We start from the raw sequence: 22,284 nt of genomic DNA on the forward strand, positions 1-22,284 counted from the left end.
TTTTTTTGGGGGGGGGGGGGGGGAGAGACGGGTTGGTTGCCTTGATGGAGGGTGTGGTGGTGGCGAGGGTGTGTGGCTGGTCTCATTCAAGTGTTCATCTTGGTAGATTGCAAAATGAGTGAGCGTGTCATCAACTTTAGCGCCGGCCCCGCGCACCTGCCCGAGGAGGTGCTGCGCACTGCCCAGAGCGAAATGCTCAATTGGCATGGCTCCGGCATGAGCGTCATGGGTGGGTTTTACGCGACAAAGCCTGTTGTCTCTGATGACACCACTGCGCTTGTGGGCCGGGCACCGGCTTTGTACTCACGCAACGCCAAGGGGCTCAAACCAAACAGAGATGAGCCACCGTGGCAAGCACTTTAAACAAATTATTGAGGAAGCCGAAGCCAGCCTGCGTCGCATCATGTGCGTGCACCTGCTTGTCCCCAGTATCTTTCTGGCAAGCAAAGATGCTATGAGAAAGGACAAGTGATCTGGACCTTGCCCAGAAGTTGCTGGGCAGTCACTCGCCTTTATTCTGCGGGCCCAACCCTTGCCCTAGGTCCATTCCCGAGAACTACAAGGTTCTCTTCCTGCAGGGTGGCGGCATGGGCCAATTTGCGGCCGTTCCATTGAATCTGCTCCCTGGTAAGTGCCTGAATCCCTCTTTGCAGCTTGGCTGCCCTGCTTGTCGCTGACCCTCTCGCTGGCGCCATCGCAGAGAATGGCAAGGCGGCGTACGCCGTCACCGGTGGCTGGTCACAAAAGGCCATTCAAGAGGTCAGTTGACCTCGACATCCTTTGAAACTTGCTCTTTCACACCCTGTAGCCCCGCACACTCGTTGCACGCCCAGTGTGCGCGCACTTACCAGGCGCACACGTGTGTGCGCAACAGGCCGACAAGTACGGCACGGCAGCCCCTTGCTTCCCCAAGCTAAAGTCCTTTACAGGTCAGATTGGCTTCAAGCGATGATCTGCCCCCGTGCATGAGCGCACAGACGAGCAAGAGGGTCCATACCATGGGGATCGTATTCAACCCCCGTTCACCTCACGGTGGTGCCCGTCATTCGGATTGAACCTGCCTCGACCAGATATCCCTCCCGTTGCGGATTGGACTATTGACCCCGACGCTGAATACGTCTACATCTGCGACAATGAGACCGTGTTCGGCGTCGAATATCCCGAAGTACCAGATGTTGGAGGTACGGTGGGATCGGTCGATCTCGAAAAAGAACGCGGCCTCACCCGGACCGGACTGCCTGCCTGCATATTTTCCAGACAAAATACTTGTGGCCGACATCTCTTCCAACTTCTTAACGCGTCCCGTCGATGTCTCCAAGGTGACGCAAACATCAGACGTGACAAAATCTGTATCTACATCCGTGATCGCTGGACAAACCGGCTCAATCATGCCGCTCTGTACTCTCTTTTGCAGTTTGGTCTCTTGTATGCTGGTGTGCAGAAGAATGCTGGCCCGGCTGGCTGCACCATTGTCATTGGTAGGCCAGCAGCACCCATGATTTCTCCCTGTACGGCAGCGTTTGAGCACGGCGCTCAGAAGCCTTGGCTCATTTTGCACAATGACCCGCAGTGCGTGAGGATCTTCTGGGGAAGGCTCGCACCGCGTGCCCGTCCGTTCTGGACTACAAGCTCATGGCCGACAACGACTCGATGCCCAATACCCCGCCGTGCTGGAGGTTCGTACCGTATGCCTGGTCACAAAGCGCAAAGCCACATACCACGCTTGCCCCATCAAAGCGTGTATACCCTTTGCCTATCCATCTGACATGGTATTTTATGCTCCTGTTATGGTTGTTCTCCTCGACATGATATAGCATTTACGTGACGGGGCTGGTTTTTGCCTGGATCGAGCGCGAGGGGGGCCTGGCCGAATTTGCGCGTCGCTCCGAGGCTAAAAGCAAGCTGTTGTACGAGGCCATTGACGGCTCTGCCGGCTTTTATGCATGCCCAGTGGCTGAACGCGTGCGCTCTCGCGTCAACGTGCCCTTTCGGATTCAAATTGATGGGACTGCCTCGGAAGAGCTTGAAGCCAAGTTTGTTGCCGCAGCCGAGGCTCAGGGCATGAGCAGCCTCAAGGGGCACCGGTGCGTAAAAGGCTGCCGTCATGGCTTTGAGACCCTGGTCATTGTTGCTGCTGCCTGCCCCGCGCTCGGTTATGTTGTATTCTTACTGCTCCTTACTGTATGTATATGCGCTGCCAGATCTGTGGGTGGTATTCGTGCTTCGCTGTACAACGCCACGACACTGGAGCAGACTCAAAAGCTTGTCGATTTCATGGCGGCCTTTCGCCAGGAGCACAGTAACTAAGCCCAACACACGAGGGCTGGCGAGCAACTCGACTCGGCCTGACTCGACATAGAATATGATCAACAATACCACCCCCTAGAGGTGGGGGCAGATACATGTTGTCGGCTGGCCCAGGACTGAGCAATTGATTAGCTAGATGGGCGCAAGCAAAGAGCCGTGACGCTTAGACCTTCTCGGCCGGCTTGGTCTTGGCAACACGAGGGGCATCGGCGGCATTGTCATCGTGCACAACACCGTCACCATCGCCAGTGTGCATGAGGCGGGTCGCGCACATGACGAGCATGATGATGGCGCCAAGCCAGACCATCGAAAAGCCGGCATAGATGGTGTTCTCCTGGTTCTGGGTGAGGCTGACTTGCGAGACAACGAAGAACATGAGAGCCAGCTGTGAAGCAGACACCCAACTACAAACCAGTCGATTATGGTCGTGTGCGAGGCGGAACAAGCAAGCAGTGAGTGCTGGAGACGTAGGAAAAGTTTGAAGCGAAGGAGGCACCCAAAGGCATCGGCATGCCAGGCCAACGACTCACGTCAGGTAGAAGGCAATACCGCTGATAACAGCAACCTAGAGAAGGAAAGGCAGCGGCGGGACACACATGGGGAGGAGAAAAGGATGTGAATGCCAATGTCTGAAACTTGCATCTCACTCGTATGGCCGACCAAACACGCGCGTCCCCACCATGTCTGAGAGGAAGGCAGAGAAGCCAAAGATGACGGTAAAGACGGCATACACTAAACAGAGCCAGGGAGGTGGATCGGAATGAGCGCAAGTGTGAGTCATAAGGCAGGTCATGCAGGCTAGCCATCTCCATAATTTTGATAAATTCATGCCATTGTAAACTTACTCGAGGCATCAAAGAGTTCATCGCGAACGGGAGAGCCCAGATCAATCTTGTCCGAGGTCCACAGGACGATGGCTCCGATGATGGAGATGACCGAGCCCGCCGCAATGGCGATGGTCTCGACAATGTCAAGCTTGGCAAAGTGAAGGCGAGGCAGGCTCACGAGCCAGGAGAGGACCAGGCCAAAGTAGCTCAAGACACCACCAGCAGCACAGCGCTGAAAGGCGTTTTTGGTGTCGCCACTGGTTCGCTCGGCTTGAATGCGGCAGGTATCAACGCTCGAGAATGAAGCCAGACCGTCGCCAGAACGACGAGCGACGATGCAGAAGATGATGGCGGCTTGGATGGCAGTGAAGCAGGCATTGGGAAAGATGGTATCGGCGAGCGCTGCAAACCAGGCGAACCAAAACAAGAGCTGCCTGCATGGCGCGACGAGCGTCAGTTGCAGTAGAGCGCAAGGGCCCCGAGCCCACGCGGTGGTAGTTTCTGTTGAGGCATTGGAAGCATGGGCAGACGCACGAGTAACGGAAAAGATGCTTGTATTCACGGTTGGTGCCAGCCAGTAGGTCGTCCTCCACCGACCAGTTGAGGGCGGTACCGCAGAGAATGAGGAGACCTAATGACGTTGGTCCAATAAAAGGACGGCATTATTTTTTTTTTTTTTCGGCCGCGAGATTGAGTCGGCACACATGACCAAATGGGACAAAGTTGGCAATCAACGAGAGGGCAAATGGACGTACCGCCAATGACGAGCAGGAAGAAGAGGATGAATTTGTTGCCGGTTGCCATGTTGCCGGTCGAGTGTCTGTGCCGTGCGATGTCGCCACAAGCAAACATGAGCTGGACACGGGGACAGAACTGGAGGCCTGATGCAGTCCCAGTTTTTCCTTTTTCCCAATGCACTACATGTCTGTCCATCTATCATATCATGTAGATGGGTGTGTGTGTGTGTGTGTGTGTGTGTGCGGGTAGACGGTTTGGTGACAGCAGGCGGAGGGGCGGGCGCAAAGGGCGGACGCAGGGAGGGCGGGGGGCGCAACGGCAGACGGGCCACCCATTTTTCGACCAACCGTAGACGAAAATGAACAAGTTGTCGAACCCAATACACCGCCAACGGTTTTTAATGTGCAGTCCAGTCGTAGAAGATGAAGAACAATTTGCAGGCGCATGGCGTTGCTGGTGGTGGGTGGACGCCATCGGCAATACAACCGCAAATTTTTGTCATTTCGTCTGACAATTAGTATTGTCAGATCAGTTCTGCTTCCTGCTTCGTATGGGAAGGTGGGTCCAGACGGACGAGCATGATATCAAGCACACTGTCTGCGCCAGACATGAAGGTGGAGCCTGTGTGGCATCAAGCATGCTTATGTAGTGTGCTAGGCAGGTCTGAATTCTTACTGAGTCTCGCGCGTTGTCGAACGAACGACTAGCCGAGTTTTTGATTGTCATTGCACAATTGCAAATCATGCACACTGGGCAAACACAAGCGTCCACGAAGATGGATGCTTTTGGTACAATAGGAGTGCTATCTGTACTGATACAGTCTCGGACTTGCCCCCACGTCCTTTCGAGCCTCAAGTCCACTCTCAAGCAAAATAAAATAATTTTCATCGAATTTTTGCCACTTTTAGGCCACATTTTCTGGTCGCCTGGCTTTGAAGGATTAAGCGCAAGTGCCTACCTCCGATGACTCACACGCTCGTCAAACACTTGCACTGATACTTTAGCTTCGCTGCCACACCTATGCCAAAAGGACACGCCCATCCACGACACACCGCCCTCGCCCCCCTACGCCGCACGAAGACCTCCGTCCCACCGCGCCCGTCATACGAACCCGATTCCGTCTGACAATTCCACACAGGAGGAGGTGATACTGTTCCATGTTTTACACAACTGCGCACGCCCTTGCTCATTTTCTCTCTCTCTTTCTCTCTCTCTGTGTACGCGCGCTCTGTCTGTGATTCGGATTTCAATCCGGTTGGCCAGCCGACGAGGGTCGATCGTGGTGTATGGACTTGAGTGACGACGCGTCGGCTTGATCGCTCATTGACAAGGTTGGTACATGTGAGTGTGAGTGCGTGTGTGAGAGGTGATGCTGGGGTTTGTGAATGGGGGGTGTTCTGGAGCTCCTCCCCATCACCGGTCGTGCGAATGGAGGCGAGAAGATCATGGCTCATGTGGCAACTTTTTTCGGCGTCGTTGGGTCGCTCCTTATTGTGCTGCTAGTCATTGGCAAGCGGGGTCCTGTGAAGACCAAGACACACCACCAAGGCCGAGTGTGATCCTCGTGCCTGTCGAAACAATCTGCCGTCGTATGCCCGGGCGCACCCCGTTTCAGACAGATACGAGGCCTCTCGCAAGATACCCATAATGCGCGTGGTGACCACTACTCTGGCGACCTGACAACCCAAGGGACCTCCTGCTTGAAGCCTGTCTTAGTGCCATACTCATCTCTGGTCTGACATTTGGAGATCAAAGCCATTCAATCGCGCAGGCCGCCCCCACTCTTCAATATGGCGGCTCCCGTTACGACGGCTACGCTCCCTCTGATGGACACAACACCGACGGCAATCGTGACCTCCAACAACCTGGGTCCTGGCTGGACTGACAACCTTCTGCCCAACGATGTGATTGCCGGCATCACCATTGGCACCATCTTTGGGCTCATGGTGCTCATTGTGCTTGCCATCCTCTATCGCTACCGCGCATGGCCCTTTGGCCCTGCTTGCCAAGGATCACGCCAGCCACGCCCGCGACAAACCTCTGCGCGTGACCACTTGCTCGCAGCCGAGCCCTCGCAGTCTCGCATCCGCGCTGTCAGCGACACCCACAGTGCCCCGAGTCGGAGTCGGGGCGTCACCCAAACCAGTACCCTCAGCAATCCGGGTCAGTCGCCCTCGCGCAGTGCGCACCGGCACACCTCGGCCCCGGCACGCCCAGGTGACCCGCAGGCCGCGCAAGCCAAAGCCTTTGACCTGGAGTCGCTTGTTTGAAGATCAAGTATCAAAGGCACCTTAATCTTCAGCGCCTATCTTGCCAGGTTTAAGCCACTCATGACTGCGTGCCGCGCCGGCATTTTTCTCTTTGTATGATTGATCGTGCCATATCCGCTCAGTCCATGTAAATAAATCGAGTCCTTGACATATGGTTCGAGCATCTATTATTTTCTTTGCACAAATCATCATGTCTGCGCGTCGCATCCTTAACACGCGCGGTGCACGTATGGTGGCCCACACACACACACACACACACATGCACTTTCCGAAACAGACAGGGGAAGAAATTGTTCACTCTGATGCGTTTGGCTCAGCCAAGATGTTGCGTAGCGCCGCTCCCATGGCCGGGCCGTGGCCATGACTCAAGACCTCGACCTGCGCAGCTGGAAAAAGAAGCTTGCAAACGTCCCGCACAAAGGGAAATGCCTAAGAAATGGTCGAGAGCCCACCCGCCGCCATTACCAATGTCAGATCACATCCAATCAAATGAAGTATCAGCACCACGACTGCTGCAGCGCTTAGGCTCACGAGCAAAGGCGCAGGCATACGAACCGATGCGCCGCCGGTCAAGACCAGCCGCTCAATGTGTTCCGACACCACTGGCGTCGCAATTGTACGATATGGCGAAGTAATCGGAATGAGTCTGCAAGATCACCGGCAGTTCCCTGCTAAGCAACACAGCCAGCCAGCCATGTCTTACGTCCGCTGCCGACAGCTTGGTGTTTGATGGCAGATAGGAGTTCAAACATCAGCTGATGCGCCACTTCGTCCACATGGGCAGGTACGCCTTCAAGCCTGTCAACATTTACGCCGAGCCGAGATTTTAAACAAGACACAACAGCAACCAGTCAAAGCGGCGAGATGCTGGGCATGGTGGTCCGTGGCAAGGGCAAAAGAAGAGATGCATTCTCACCGAAAAGTAACGTCTTTTTGACCACGCTCGCCAAACATTCGATAGTCGAGGGAGAAAGGCTTGGATCCACAAAAGGCTTGCGTCTCCCACCGCGCAAACGTTGCCGATTCTTCTTCCGGTGTCCTGTAACAAGCGAACGGCGCTGGTGAGGCCGAACAGGGTACTATGGCAAAGCAACTAAATAGCACCAAGGCTCAACCAGCGTGCATAGCTGGCAAATGCATGAGGTGGCGTACCTGGCCAGGGTGCTAGCCCAGCGGTGCAGTAGATTGCCGCCGTTGAGACTGGCAACGGTCAAGAGGTGATGGTTGGCGGTGTATGGGCGAATCTCCACCATGGGCGAAAGAGGCTGGGAAACACGGACACGTGGCGGGTTGAACGGCAAGTATTGTCAGCTGTCAAGCCTAGAGTCTTTTAGCCCGTTGGTGGAGTGGTTCAGTCACCAACCTGCAACGTGGCCAGCTCTGCGTCGGCGACAATCTGGGTGAGCTGGCAGGACGTGCCCAGGTTGAGCATGGCAGTGTGGCGATAGGCACTTGGGGCAATTTCAGCGGCCTGTGCAATGGCAAAGACTTGCATCTGGTTGTCACCCTCTGGGACAGATACGGTGATGCCCTTGGGCAAACCGAGGCGTTCGGCCTCGGTATCGTGCACGGGCGAGGGCCACAAACAACCCGGCGGTACGATCTGGGGCAAGGCTGCAATCAGGGAGGGCTCAAGGCCAAGGGCTTGTGCAAAATTGGGGTCAAATTCGGTGCCACCAGGCATGACGGCGCCACCGAGGCTAAAAGCAATGGAGGGAGCCATGCTTTCGGGACTGCTGTGGCTGAGGCGAGCTGCCACATATTCCAAGGCCGAGTGGAGATGCCAGCCGGGCTCAGCCGTCAAGTCACCCTTGTTTTGCAACCAGAGGAGGCTGGACAGGCCATAACCATGATGAATGGGGCTGACGCCAAATTGTTTAGCTAGTGCCGTCAAGCGGTCCATCTCATCCTCGCTCCAGCGTCTGCAGCGAGAGTCGAGGGAATGAGTGGCAAGAGGATTCCGGGGCCGGGCTTGTTCGAAATGGTTGGACGGAGCATCACGTACTTGTCCTGCCAGGTCAGACAGGCAGTAGCTCGATCACAAGTGCCGTTTGTCCAGTGTGAGGCCATTGCACCGTGCATCTGGCCCGTCAACGCCATATGTGTGATTCGAGCGCGCACGTCAGCAGGCAGCTCCGCCAGCAGCTCCGTGGTCGTGACATAGAGGCAGTTGGCATCCTTAGGCAGGGACCATGCAGAGTGAGTTCAAGCCGACCTAGCAGGCGCAGTCCAATATCCGGGTCTGATCAAGCTCAAGCCGTTTCACCTGTTCAAAGCGCGTGGCGTGTTCTGGCGAATCAGTGTTGTGAGCATGATCGCGGGTCGGCCGAGCCCGTGATGCATCATGGGGAACGGGAGCAAGCGAGAAGTTGGGAAGCGGTCAGCGACCAGGTCAAACAAAAGGTGGTATGGGCAACCTCACGCCAGGTGCAGTCTTGACGGGCCTGACCTTGGCTGGCGTGATGCGGACGGTCACTGTCGTGGAGGAGGGCACGGGTTTGGGAGTCCAGGGCAACCAGCTTGATGGCTGTGGTGCCAATGTCCACGCCCAAGACGACGGGGGCTGCCCCGGGCTTTGTCATGATGATGTGATCTCTCGGGTTGTTGATCAGTGAGTCAGATGCAGCCTCTATGCCATGGATGGCCCCAGGCTTGCTCACACCGCCACGGCCGATGGCTCCAGACTCTGCTCTGTCGCGTCGTCGCTCTCTCTCTCTCTCTAAGCGATAGACTGATAAAATTCACACTTTCAGACGATCTCCGCAGATACCTCCCACAAGGAGCGTATCACCTCCCCTATTATCTCCCAACTACTTCAAAATGTCTCCCTGGAAATCTCCCTCACACACGCGCTGCCGTCCAGTGTCCCACATTATGCAGAATCGAGGACAGCATTGCCCAAGTCAAGCAGGACCACGTTAGCCTAGAGCGTTTGAGAGAGTTTGAGATCATGAGAGAGGTGGAGAGCCTCTGAGAGAAAGACAGAGGCGTCTAAGAGGGCAATTGAGATGTTGTGAGAGGACGAGAGATGTTGAGGGATGTTGGGCCTCATAAGCAGATGTATGATGTCCGCACTTGAACGGCTGAACGGCTGCTGGGGAGGAGGCTGATGGCCCACAGCTGCGGTGTGGCCTGTTGGGGACGTGAGAGGCACTCTGCCTAGCTTCGAGGCCTGACATTTTAAAGGGCGCGGGTGAGGTGATCGTGGGGCGTGGGGTCGTGTTTGTCAGGACCATGAGGAGATCATGGGGCGGAAGGATGGTACCGTCATAACTTCACCGGAAGACGACGTCGGAGTACGGCAAGGAGGAGGAGGAGGAGTGCCCACTAATACACAGGCAAGTAGCATAGTCCTGCGCATCATAATATGTGTGTGTGTGCGTGTGTGTGTGTGTGATTGGCACGGCATTGCACCGGACAGGGCGCTTTCCCTCTGTCTTCCTCTCTCCCCCCCCCTCTCTCTCACGCACACGCACACGTACACGTCCACGTACACCTGCGACGACGGATCGGATCCGTTGAATCCAGCACGCACGTCATTGTGAGGTTGAATGGTGTGAGCGGGCGAAGCAAGCTGCCCGCCAGGCCGGCCCGTCAAACTTACATGCACCCGTGGCCTGCTTGGCTGCGTGGCTGCTTGGTCACCTTTGGCTTGCCATGGGCGCTTGCTTCATCCACTCATTCGGCTGCCCAATCACCAGGCTCTTGATCGATCCAACGCTTCCCAATGGCCATTTTCCAACGCCCTGGCCACCTCGCCATCAAGCCACTTCTCAGCCCGCTCCCGCCAGCCCGGTGCTCAAGCACGTGTTGGTACGCAGACCCTGCCCACTCACAGCTGGCACATCCTTCGCCTCTCGCAAGATCAAGCAAAGTCGCAAGCTTCCACTCCAACCACCGCGGTCATGGGTGTCAAGGGCCACGGGAGTCAAAAGCTCCCGCCCAATCGCCCCCGCCATGCCGCTGTCCTTCCCGAGGAGGCCCTCGTCACCTTTTCCGACATGACCGCCGTCGACTTGCACCAGAGCAAGACAGTCTATAGCCACATCAGCGGCTACATTCGACGAGGCGGTATCACCGCCATCCTTGGAGCCTCCAGCTCCGGCAAATCCGTTTTGCTCAAGGTTCGCTTCGATCTCGCACCGCCTGAGCCTCCCAAGGCAGCGCAGCATATCCACCAAGATGCCGCAAACCAGACTCATGGCCAGCCACTGATATATTTTTGCTAGGCCTTGGCTGGTCGGGGTCATGAGATGCCCGACCTTGAGCTGCGCGGTACCATGGTCCTCGACAATAAAAGCACACCCCTCAACGACTTTCACAAGCCTGCGGTTTTTGTACCACAACACGACGATGGTACGCATGCCTTCCCGAACCACATTTGGCAAACCTCAGCCCTTACACCACCAAGAGACCCAAAGTCTCATTTCATCACTTTCAGCTTGAGCTCCGAACCTCACCCCTCTGACCTTGCTTGCCCAGGTCTGATCGGTGTCATGACACCGCGCGAAATGTTCACCTTTGCCGCCAAAATGAAGAACAACCTCGACGACACCGAAGTGACCAAGCTGGTCGATGACACCCTCGATCGTGTCGGCTTGGCACACGTGGCTGACCAACAAGCCGGTACCATTTATCGCCGAGGCCTCTCCGGTGGGCAAAAGCGCCGCTGCTCCGTTGGCATCGAGCTCGTTTCAAGCCCGAAGTTGCTCTGCCTCGATGAGGTTGGCTTTACGCACTTCCCCTGCTCGCCTCTCTGGCTTGTCAGCGTTGTCCCAGCAGCCACCGTTGTCCCAGCACCAGCCATTGTAGTCATCTTGCGCCGTGATCTCCTGCTTCCTACTCCATTCCTTAGCCTACTTCGGGCCTTGACACGTCCTCGGCCATCGACCTGATCCGCACCATCCGCGAGCTCGTCACGGCCTCTGATGGAAGCATGGGGGCTGTTCTTTCCATCCACCAGCCCAACAACGAGATCCTCTCTTACTTTGACGATGTGCGCCTTGCCTGCTTCCCCTTCACCTGCGCTGCCATCTTTTGATGCGATGATCTCCTCTTCCTTCCTGGCTCACAAGGCACACTCGCTGGCGCTCATCTCGTCTAGATTATTATCATGGCCGATGAAGGTTGCGCTTTCTGCGGGCCCGTTGAAGATGCCGTCCGCTACTTTACCAGCATTGGCCATCCCCTGCCCGTCGGGACCACTCCGACAGACTTTTTTCTTCAGGTCGATACCAGCAACCATTGGTCCCTGTGCTTGCGATCATGATGGGTCTCATGCAACATCCCCTCTGGTTCATGCCTCATGCAACATAGATTGTCGATAAGGATTCTACCGGCACGGCCATGGACTGGAATCCCTCAGAGCAGCAAAACTTTGCCTCCGCCTTCCTGGACTCGCCTCGCAACAAGTACAACGCTCAACTCAGCCAACTGCAGCTCACAGGCGCAGTGCAGGCGGGTGCCATTCACAAAAACACTCTGCTCGAGGCGTACGTCTCGTGCCCTCTCTCAATCCCCCACCCCTCTCTTGCCTCCAGAATGGGCAGTCATCGCCTTGCTAATGATGCAATGCTGCTCTCAACAGGTCATGGTTGACGCAATACTGGCTGTTGCTCAAACGCTTCTTTCTCATTGCACGCCGAGACCTTTCGCTCTACTACCTCCAAATTTTCCTGCAAGCCACCTATGGCTTTTTGATTGGCGCATCCTTCTATCAGCTCCCAGCTTCCATCGATGGACGTATTAACGACCTCTTTTCCGGTGTCATCTGGCTTCTTGGCGTGGCATCCTACGTGCACATCTTCAAGTCCGTTCAGTACTCCGATTTCTTGATCGCTCAAACCGCTCCACTTGATTTCACATCCGCCTGTGCACGTCACACGTACGTCTCAGTGTTGCCCACTCTCATGATTCACTCCCGCTGCTTGTTTGGGACGCCTAGGGTTTTCTATTGGACCGAAATGCTCCGCGTCTTCCACCACGAGCGAAGCAATGGCACCTACCGCATTCTCCCCTATTACTTGGCCGAACTGACCAGCACGCTCATCTTTTTCATCATCTTTTGGACCGGTCCCGTCATTGGTGCGCGCGCTCCTTTCAGAATGCACAGCACCCACATTTCACACCACCCCTATTTCATCATGTGCCTCAGCGCATCTTGCTCATTCTACGTGTCCTTCTGGCTAGGCTTCTTTATGGAAGGCTTGCCCGTCGAAAGCTTTGGCTTCTTCCTCCTATTGATCTACTTTGGCAACTTCACCGGCGAAGCCATCGGGCACAGCCTCGTCCAATTTTGCCCCGGCAACGCTGCCCTTGGCATGCTCGTCTTTCAGGTGAGGCCGCCCAAGCCTTTTATGCTGCTTTGCGCACCCCTCGGTTTCCAAACAATGTCAATGTGTCTCTGCGCAGTGACCAAGATCGTGTCCTGTTTGCTATGCGGGGCGATTCTTCAGGCATGGATGGTCATCATGTTCCCATTTGCCGCCGGCGTGTTTATTCGTGAGAACGAAGTACCCGACTGGTGGTCTTGGTTGCCGCCACTCTCGCTCTTCCAGCACGGCACGGGCGCGCTGGTCACTGAAATCTGGAAAGACATTGATTACACATGTACGTGACTTGCTTGCTACACCTGCTTGGCAATGCTAGCATCAGAGGATCCCATTCCTTTCCGTATGAGCCTGACGGCCTGATGTTTTGCTCTCCACTTTTAGGCGGTTCCACCATCACGGACGACGGCGAATGCTTGTATTCAGGCCTCAGCTTTCCGTGTGATCGGGGCTTCAATGCCAGTGAGGGCACTTGTCTCGTGGCCGGTACCACGGTGAGTTGACAGGCTTGTGCACTTGACCGACTACTTTGCTCCATTTTGATCCAGCATTTGGGTCCAGCGAGGCTCATCGATGCGTTGCACAACACCATCATAGACGCATCAAATTTTCAAGGGCATTGACAACGAGCCGTACCGCCTGTTGGGCTATCTCATCCTCTTGGGCGTTGTTCATCGGCTCTTTGTCCTTTTGGCCTATTACATTCCCGTGTCGCGCATGACTGCGTACGTAACCTGTTTCGCTGATCGTGGTGGACCAAGGGCCTTGTTACCAGATCAGCGTCCGCGAAGCACGGCATCTCATCGGTGAATTCCGTGTGGCTGTCGTGGACACTGCAGGGCTGTCCGCGCGGCTTTCCGCTCCAAGCTCCGTGCCCGCGTCCTTGGTTTGGCGTTTGATAACCTGCAGCTTCATCGCATGGTACATATTGCCCCGCTTCCTCACAGCTCCTTGTGAGCTGGCCTGTTCGAGCACCATGTGATTTTATCAAACTCATTCCCCGTCCTTTCGTGTCAATCGCGTCCTTTCTTGTCAAACGCTTGTTGTCATGGCCCAAATTCAGTTGGCTGCCATGCGCCAGCGCTTGGATGCCGTTAGTCCCACACCTGGACAGGAAGTGGCAAACGACGAAGGCATGCGCATGTCACTCCCAGCTACAGCTCCACTTGCCTCCCACACCATTGCCAAGACCAATGGTCCCGCAGCCGCCCTCGTCTTCCAGGACATGAGCGTCACGCTTCCCTCAGGACAGCGCATCCTCCAGCCAATGAGTGCTTCCGCTCGTGCTGGGCGAGTAACGGCCCTTATGGGACCGTCGGGTGCTGGTGAGAGCGCATCGCATATCTTCAAGCAGCGTCGGTTGTAAATCTTCTGTGATACTCACGCGTAATTGTTGTTACGGAATGTAGGCAAGACCACCTTGCTCAACGCCCTCTGTGGTCGTGCTCCATATGCGGAGGTGGCTGGTCGTGTGACCTACGACAAGTATCACTTTGACAAATCCTTTTTGGACTACGTGCCTCAATTCGACAACATCCCTCGTGCGTAGACTTTTGGCTGCACCCCATCTCACTGGATGCCGACTCTTCTATTTTTCGGCTGGCTTTGCGCACGCCCCATCTGCCTTGGTCGGATACGCCACTCATCTGCGCACTCGTTTCCATAGTTGTCTTTACGCCATTGGAGTTGCTGACGCACACAGCCCGCCTGAAAACACGCGAGAGTGAGGAGACTATTGCTCGCCGAGCTGGAGAGCTGCTTGAAATTGTGGGCCTGTCCCGCCATGCCGACAAGCGATGCCAGCAGCTCTCTGGCGGTCAACTCAAGCGTGTGTCCATCGCGTTGGGTCTTGTGTCCCAACCACGAGTACTTTTCCTCGACGAGCCTACCACGTATGATCACATGCACCTCGGCAGCGAGATACCCATTTAACCCTTCAAGCGTCTCCCTTATGAGCGTTATGCTGAATCACAGGGGTCTGGATTCGGCCGCCGCCTTTGGTATTATCAAGTACATCAACCGTATCGCCAAGGAGCTGAATGTGGTTGTCATCTGCACTCTCCACCAACCGGCACAACCGGTGTTTGAACTTGTCGATGACCTCATCTTGCTGGCACCTGGTTCGTTCTTTCAGTGCCGTCATTGTCTTGCTCCCCCGCATGTGCCCGTTCGAAAGGCGTTCTTTCTCTCACATTCGCATTTGTAGGTGGCAACCTGAGCTTCTTCGGACCTGTCAAGGAGGCCAAGGCATTTTTCACCGCGGTGGGCGCGCAAGTGTCCCCCGACGCCAACCCCGCCGGTATGCGTGCTTTCCTTGTCCATCTCCACACCACCTTCATATGCTCACCTGCGCTTGAACGTTCGCCTCTTGGGTCCAACCAACAAGTGTTCTGCCGTCTCATCGCTGTCCGCTTCCCGTTCCTTTGGAACATTCACATAGACGTATATCTCTCGTTTGTGAGCAAGGATCCGGCCGCCAGCATTCGTAGTTTGAATGCTGATGTCTCGTGGGCAAGCCTGTTTACGGCGTATCACGGCACCGACGCTGGGGCACCAGTGCCTGCGCACCCACAAGTGGCACCCAAAGCTGTGGTTGCTTCTGAAGGCTCCCGTTACCTGACACTGACGAACCATTTTCTGACCTACTATTGGCGCGAGCGTTCCGTGTATCAGATGCGCATCCTGCTCTACGCTATCATGGCCATCTTCCTGGGTACTTTGTATTTGCGTATCGGCGAATCCACCAACAACGTGCCTGAAATTGCGGGTGCAGCCTTCTTCAGCATCTATGTGCGTTGCTCTATGCAAGGGGTTTGATGAATAGGGCGATGCCGACGCCTGTTGGCTGTTTTCTTTTTCTTTTTTTGGTATTTCGACCCGTTCATTGGGCGTATCTCATCGCCAGACCCTCATTTGGTGATCATTGCTTGGCGATAGGTAATTCTCTTCTTCTCCGTGGCCAACGTGGCCGTGCACAGTTTTGATCGCTTTGTGATGGTCAACGGTTATGCCAGCAATCAATTTGCACTGAGTACCTGGAGCTTGGCCCAGTTTACGGCGGCTCTGCCATACACATTGGCAGGAGCGTTGGTGTATCAGTTGATCTTTCACTGGTTGGCCGGTCTCAACGACTCGTTTGCTTCCTTTATCTACCAAGTGCTCCTGGCAATGGTGCTGCAATGGGTCATGGAAGCCATTGATTGGGCAGTGATTGAAACCATGCAGAATGCCATGCTCTCCGTCACCATGAGCATGGTTCAACTTGGCAGTCTTTTCCTGTACTCGGGCTTCTTCATTCGGGTTCGTAGATCCTGGGTCTTGCTCATCTGGTTGTGTCTATTCTTCCATCACATTCACCTGGCGTGCAGCACTCACTTTGGCATCGCCGTTGCGTCTCTGGCGTCTGCCGTTTGCTAGCCTGGAGATATGGTGCCTGCCATCTCCTGGTTGACATACATCTTGCCGACACGCTATTTGTTGCGTGGGTCCTTTGTGTCCTACTTTGATGGTCAAGACTTTTATGACCCTCCAACCAACACCAGCATCTCCGGCAAGGATATGTTGGACACCGTCTTTGACATTGATGTGGATAAGAACAACGAGTGGTTGATGCTTCTGGTGGGCGTGGCCTTTGCTCTCTTCTTCCGCCTCAACCACTGGATGAGCATGTGGAACAACCTGCGCAAGATGGGCGCTGCTCTAACCAACAAAGAAGATGACGGCGCCGAAGCCAGTGCAGAGAATTCTTCAGGAGTTGATCATGCTCAACTTCAATTGGCGCAGGCCCATCTCACCACAAGCACAGAAATGAAGGTGCGGTGTTCAACTCACACCAAGGCTCTTCATGCTGCCCGCAATTTCTCACGGGATGGTTAAATGTGTGTTCTTCTTCTTTTCTAGGGACTGAACAATGCTGCTGGCATCGCTGCGCCCCATGTGCGCACTGTCGTGACTTCAGTCGATGACCTTGAAGTACCAAGTATTTCACAGCAGAGTATTGTGACCATCTGAATACCTGTCTCACAAAATTATTGATCGCGGACATGCGGTCACTTTCGCCACTTGACTGTGTGGGTGCTCGCTTGTGTTTGGCTTGGGCGCTCGAGTGTAATTAAATTTTCGAGTCAATCAATTGGCACACCATCAACGATATGCACGCATAAACCCGGCTGGGTGGTCATAGGATCACGAGAAAGTCCAGGCTGTGCAGGAAAATATCCAAAAATAGCAAATAACAACACGGAGCGAAGTTTACATGTCAATCAAAATTAAGGGAAACCCAGCACCAAGGAGCAACTTGCACCAGCTCGCCTCAGTCGGGCTCATAATGTTCAGGGGTGTACGCCGCAAAGGCGGCCGCGGAATGCCGGGTTGGTCGCGTGCGCGGCGTCTGAGGTGCACTCGCGCTGAGCATGGCACCACCGGCTCCTGCAGGCATGCTTGGGATAGCAGTCTGCATGTTTACGCAATGCAAGGCAACAAAAGCGCCAGGTCAGAGTCTCTGACCCATCAAGCTTACAAGACATCAAGAAACACACAGAAAAAGGGTTTTGACCGTGTAGAGACCTACCACAGAATGCCGTCGGTCTTTGACGCCCAGGCGTGCTTCCGATGACGACCTTCGAAACCTGAGTGAAGAGAGCCAGAGCAGCATCAGTGTTCCCAGCAAGTGGCTTGAAGCTGCAAAGGCGAATGAAAGGCGTACCAGCTTCCACGGGACTTTGCGCGTGGGGATGATGAGGTGGAAGAGAATGTGTCCACTTGCGCCATTGTGCCAGCTTCGCCCGTATCTAGGTTCTTAATGACTATCGATGACAGCACCTCATCCATGTCATGCAGCTCAAGGGGGTCCAGATGCTGAGCACATGAAATACCGCCACCACAAAGGCCAGCAAAGAAGAATCAGTTCAACACTCGAGAGGATAAACAAGGCGCTCGGTTGCAGAGGGTCAGGTAGATGGCTGCAAGTTCACATACCCGTCGTTCACGATGGTTTTTCATCTCATGGAATGGCTTGCTCTCACCCGTATCAAGGTTCTTCACGACGATGGTGGCCAAGAGCTCGTCTTCATCGTGAAGCTCCATGGGATCAAGGCCTATGTGTGCAAGGTGGGCAGCAGCCAGAGTGGTACACCGTGAGCACAGCAAGCCGGACACTGGGCAACACGCCAAAGGTGTACATACAACCACGGGTGATGCTGTCGTGCTGAGAAAGTGGAATAACACGCCCATCGTCCAAGCTCTTCATGCGAATGCCTGATAGCTTGGCCTGATGCCCAAGGGTCAATCATGAGAAGGTAACCGCGAGCTGTGCATGACCAGCCAAAACAAGGGCGTTCAGGTGCACTACCTTATTAAAAATTTCAAGAGCATCGGCTGACAAGCGCTTGCTCTCCTCTCGCCGACCCAAGTCGCGGACCAGAGCGCTTAGGCTGTTGAGCGCCATGGCCACCAGAGGGTGATCGGGACCACACTTTTGTCGGCGTACAATAAGAGCCTGACGCGCCAACGCTTCGGCTTGATCTGTACGTTTGAGGCGGCGCAAACATTCACAGCGCTGCAATAAACAGTCGGCAAACTGGAGAGTATCCTGAAGATCAAGCTGGGCCAGACCAGCCTGCACCAGACTGAGTCCCCGCGCAGCCTCGTCAATGAACCGTTGTTGCAGCAGCATGGTAGCTAACTTGCTGATTTGTACCAGCGTTTCGCGAGAGGGTGTGGGATCAGCGTTGACGCCGTCTCCTCGCGCCTCTGTCAAGGCGGCGCGGATCTGGCTGAGCAGCTGCATTGTCGTCATGGACAAGGCCAGCTGGCGCACCTCATCCATGTACGAGGTCAGTGTTGGTTCGCAAGCTGCTTCAAGCTCGGCTCGAGTCGCAGACTCTGGTTCGATATCCTGTGCGCCATCGTCTCCCGCATCGTGCTGGTGTGCCAAAACGGAATCGGATGAGTTTAGCTTGCTCGGAGCGGTTTGGGCAAAATCGTCTGCAATCACTTTTGGATCGCTGCCTGCAAAAGAGATCGGGCGCGCACCCTCGTCCATCTGATCGGCTTCAATCATGGCTGCACCGATTTTGCGGGAACAAGCTTCTTCGCCCCTGGAAGCCTCGGGCAGAAGGTCAGGCACTGACTTGTCTTCACCAAACCCTCAGCGTGCGGCAAATCCCGGGCTGAGCATGAACTTCCCCATCATAATCAAGCTCCAGCAAGTCTAAGCCACCGGTCGTATCACGTCACGATTGCATGCCGAAGCCTTGTTCTCTCGCGTTGGCCGCTCGCTCACACACACACACAGCGCGCAAAGAGAGAGAGAGGATTTTGAGAAAGAGAGATTAGAGAGAGTGAGATTCAGAGAGAGATTCAGAGAGAGAGATTCGAGATTCGAGAGAGAGAGAGATTTTTAGATTGAGAGATTGGTGTTTTGCATATGGGATGGACTGGAGGGCTGAACAAAAAGGGTTGGTGCTGGCGTGGGGGAGGGCTCCCGCGGAAGCTGATGCTTCAAAATCTCGAACCACAATCTGCCGGCACGCTTCATTGATGAGAGCGCTGGATGGATCACAATCGATTGAGGAAAGTCAGGGGAGAATGGGATTGGCAAAGATTTACGATTGCGCTCAGTTGTGGGGATTATGTGGCTACTGGGGCGGGGCTGGTGGCTCGCTTTTCAAATTTGGCCAAGAAGAAGGCAATCGTGCCATCGTGTACCGGGTCGAATCTTCGCACGCACCGCCGTTGTGTTTCTTCGAGCCCATGTCCTTCCAGACCAGGCGAGCCCAGGTCCCAGCCCTGGAAGACCAGGTCAATTGTTCAAGTGAGAAGGATGCTTGCAAGACAAACGAGGCCACCAAAAGGTCAGCAGGCAACGCGCGAGACATAGTCAAAACACCAATCAAGGCTCGTCACCACACACACACACACACACACACACACACACACACACACACACACACACACACACACACACACACACACACACACATACCGCATCCACCAAAGTCAGCTCGGGCATAGCCTTGAGGGCCCAAGCCACGTTGGCCTCGTTCTCTCCAGCGAAGAGGCTGCACGTGGAGAAGACGAGGCGACCACCTGGACGTAGGGCCGCCACGGCCACTTGCAACAGCTTGCGCTGGTAAGAGGCGTAGTCCTCCAGCTCAGCCACTCGCAACGGGCAATCCACCCGCACACGCGGTCGTTGGCCTAAAGCAGTCCAAATCCACATGAAGACACAGAATGGGATTGTCTGACGGGCAGAGCCAACTTCACTTCGCCCTGTGCTCCCCTGAGCAGACCGCCAGTCAAAGAAGTCTCCGTACCCAGGCCTGAGCAGGGGGCATCAAGCAAAACAGCGTCAAAACTAGCCAGAGGAAACTTTGAGTTTTTGCCTTTGGAGCCCTGATAGTGCCAAAAGCCATGTGCCCATAGTAGAATAGGTGAGGGCCGGATGAACCACACACGTGCCCTTGAGAGTTGCGTGTGCGTCGACAGGACTTTGGCAACGTATGTACCAGCAATACAGGACGTCAACATCGACAGCATACCTCGAGGCACTTGGTGGCATCCATTTGATGTACCTCAACGTTGTGGCATCCCAAGCTCGCAACCCACTCTTTCAACTGAGCAGCCTGAAAAGCGCAAGATTTAGTGTGAGCCCCCGCCTCTCAGGTCCGCGATCCTCTTCACTTCACCAAAACCTTGCTTCTGCTGCTCTCTCTCAGTTTTCCTGACAAAAGTAAGACATACACGTTTGGGGCTTCGCTCTAGCGCCACCACCGTACCGGTGCCGCGCAGCAGCAGGGAAATGTGTGAAGTCTTGCCACCAGGGGCAGCGCACATGTCCAGGACACGCATGCCCGGCTCGGGAGCCAGGGCGCGCGCAGCCACACAGGACGGCAGGTTTTGCAAGATGGCATTTGGTTCCAGCGGAGGCAAGTCCATGGTTTGAAACACAGCAGCTGTCATGGTTATGGCCAGCCCTCGGGGCTGTTCATCCTTGAAGAAGGTGGCACGAGCCACGTGAGCAATGCCATTGCCCACAAAGAGTAAGCGGTGATCGCAGGGCCCGTTATGCCCTCGCGTGTAGGCATCATCGACATCTGCATACACTGCCACGGACGAGTCTGGGACAATACCAGCCTCAAGACTCTTGATGCCGGGTGCAAAGACGTGCGCACCGCGCCAGATGGCCATGCCACACGCTAGGGAGACAATGACCCGGAGTCCAGTCGGCTCTACTGAGCACGGCCCGCGCGTCGGAAGACACACAACCTCGGGGAGAAGAGCATGGCGCTCAGCGCCTAGGCGTAGTAGCTCGGCCGTCACAGACGGCACTGCCCCATTGATTGTCCTTGCATCAGACGAGGGATCAAGATCAGTCACTTGTGTTGACCGAATCGTGGTCAGCGGTGGCGGTGTCCGCAGCGCCGCTTTGATAGCAGCCCAGTGTGCGGCCCCGGCCTCCTCACCCAGTGCCTGCTGATAACCTGCAGCCAACACCGCGTCAATTTCAGCCGTCAACTCCACAGCCGTTGCCGCCGCCATCTCGACGCTTCGACAAAATGAAAAAAAAAAATCTTTCTCTCTCTCTCTCTCTCTCTCTCCTCTCTCTCTCTCTCTCTCTCTCTCTCTCTCTCTCTCTCTCTCTCTCTCTCTCTCTCTCTCTTTCTCTCTCTTTTTTTTTCTTTTCTTGTGATGAAATTCACACACAAGCAGAATTCTCCCATATGGTTTTCAACTCTCAGAGTGCAACCAAAGGGATGTATGTCCTGCACAGCAGGCGGCTAGGCGCTTGTTCAGTGGGAACCTTGTTACTGGCCCTCTTGCGCTCATTAGTCCGAGTCAGTATCAAGAGCATCCAAAGCCCCATCCATGAGCCAGGCTAACTCTTGGCTCGAGGTGGCAACTTTGGAACCTAGGTGAGTTTGTGCCTGGGTTTGGAATATCAAGCCAGTCTCATTGACGTGATGGCGCTGCCAGGCCGCTTGCAGTGCCAGACGGCGCGTGGCATCGGTGGCGCCAGCACTGCCAATCACGCACAGGCGCTCCAAAGATTTGCCGTAGCCATCAATGGCTTCAAGCAAAGCTGGGTCATCCACGGCTAATTGTCCATTGAGCTCTGCCCTCACGGCAAGTCGAGGTGGTGCAGGTTCAGCGACAGAGGTCGCAAAGTCACAATCTGCAAGCGCATGCAGCAGTGCGACCAAGTCCGAGGCCTGCACGCCAACGTTTGTGAGAAAAAAGAAAAAGAAAGAAACGAAATAGCAAGAAGCAGCCACTCAGACAAGCAGTTCTCTTTGTCGAGCCAACAGGCCCAGGAAAGGGGCAAGCACGCGCACACACCGTGATGTCCAACCCAATTAGATCCACAGTATACTTGCCGTCGGCATCGGCCGACACCCGCGCTGGTGACTCAGCTAGGTTATCCTATTGAGCGCATCAGACCAGTAATTTTGCAATCCTGCATACTGTATAGATCCAAACTTCCAGCAAGAATGAGTGCCGGGGCATAAGGCACACCTGTAGGCCCTCCAATTGTATGTTCTCAAAATCACCCTTGCACAAGGCCCAAATCTCCTTTACGCTGTCCGTAAATGCGAGAGGTAGCCCCGTGCCATTCAACAGCACCTACAAAATCAGCAGATGACCATTCTTGATTAAACATGGGTTAAGGGGCGCGTGCTCCTGAGATTTGGAATCAAGTTTCCGAGCCCCAACCACAAGTTGGAGCCTGCACACACCCGTCGCAATTGAGGTCGTAGGTTGACAAAGAGGCCCAATTTGGCCGGAGACAGTCCACTCAAAGCATTGTAGCGC

The 22,284-nt window shown here is 55.0% G+C and overlaps 6 protein-coding genes across 6 annotated transcripts; 3 read left to right on the forward strand and 3 right to left on the reverse strand.

Annotated features, from left to right (window-relative positions):
- Window positions 1-106: 106 nt before the first annotated feature.
- MONBRDRAFT_18531 (uncharacterized protein) lies at window positions 107-2,448 on the forward strand. The gene is made up of 11 exons (XM_001744526.1): window positions 107-229; window positions 336-405; window positions 542-627; window positions 701-759; window positions 875-929; window positions 1,071-1,181; window positions 1,258-1,319; window positions 1,415-1,478; window positions 1,571-1,676; window positions 1,815-2,084; window positions 2,202-2,448. Exons 1-11 carry the CDS (start codon window positions 115-117, stop codon window positions 2,305-2,307), a joined length of 1,104 nt encoding a protein of 367 aa, XP_001744578.1. The 5' UTR covers window positions 107-114; the 3' UTR covers window positions 2,308-2,448.
- A 22-nt stretch (window positions 2,449-2,470) lies between these two features.
- Window positions 2,471-3,938, reverse strand: MONBRDRAFT_24390 (uncharacterized protein; the record flags this gene model as incomplete). Its single annotated transcript, XM_001744726.1, has 6 exons — window positions 2,471-2,711; window positions 2,838-2,872; window positions 2,987-3,039; window positions 3,153-3,568; window positions 3,669-3,765; window positions 3,890-3,938. The coding sequence occupies 6 exons, from the start codon at window positions 3,936-3,938 to the stop codon at window positions 2,471-2,473; spliced, it is 891 nt and encodes a 296-aa protein (XP_001744778.1).
- Window positions 3,939-5,662: 1,724 nt separating this feature from the next.
- Window positions 5,663-6,142, forward strand: MONBRDRAFT_24391 (uncharacterized protein; the record flags this gene model as incomplete). The annotated part of the gene is made up of 1 exon (XM_001744527.1): window positions 5,663-6,142. The coding sequence occupies one exon, from the start codon at window positions 5,663-5,665 to the stop codon at window positions 6,140-6,142; it is 480 nt and encodes a 159-aa protein (XP_001744579.1).
- Window positions 6,143-6,436: 294 nt separating this feature from the next.
- Window positions 6,437-8,724, reverse strand: MONBRDRAFT_24392 (uncharacterized protein; the record flags this gene model as incomplete). The annotated part of the gene is made up of 8 exons (XM_001744727.1): window positions 6,437-6,571; window positions 6,698-6,744; window positions 6,846-6,940; window positions 7,059-7,181; window positions 7,295-7,407; window positions 7,506-8,064; window positions 8,148-8,320; window positions 8,560-8,724. The coding sequence occupies 8 exons, from the start codon at window positions 8,722-8,724 to the stop codon at window positions 6,437-6,439; spliced, it is 1,410 nt and encodes a 469-aa protein (XP_001744779.1).
- A 1,419-nt stretch (window positions 8,725-10,143) lies between these two features.
- Window positions 10,144-15,888, forward strand: MONBRDRAFT_16222 (uncharacterized protein; the record flags this gene model as incomplete). Its single annotated transcript, XM_001744528.1, has 7 exons — window positions 10,144-10,266; window positions 10,372-10,498; window positions 10,625-10,866; window positions 10,998-11,138; window positions 11,247-11,389; window positions 14,961-15,261; window positions 15,409-15,888. The coding sequence occupies 7 exons, from the start codon at window positions 10,144-10,146 to the stop codon at window positions 15,886-15,888; spliced, it is 1,557 nt and encodes a 518-aa protein (XP_001744580.1).
- A 3,475-nt stretch (window positions 15,889-19,363) lies between these two features.
- MONBRDRAFT_24394 (uncharacterized protein) lies at window positions 19,364-20,661 on the reverse strand (the record flags this gene model as incomplete). The annotated part of the gene is made up of 4 exons (XM_001744728.1): window positions 19,364-19,671; window positions 19,788-19,866; window positions 20,013-20,096; window positions 20,215-20,661. 4 exons carry the CDS (start codon window positions 20,659-20,661, stop codon window positions 19,364-19,366), a joined length of 918 nt encoding a protein of 305 aa, XP_001744780.1.
- Window positions 20,662-22,284: the final 1,623 nt, after the last annotated feature.

Source organism: Monosiga brevicollis, genomic scaffold (genome assembly GCF_000002865.3).
Source record: "Monosiga brevicollis MX1 MONBRscaffold_6 genomic scaffold, whole genome shotgun sequence".
NCBI classification, from domain to species: Eukaryota; class Choanoflagellata; order Craspedida; family Salpingoecidae; genus Monosiga; species Monosiga brevicollis.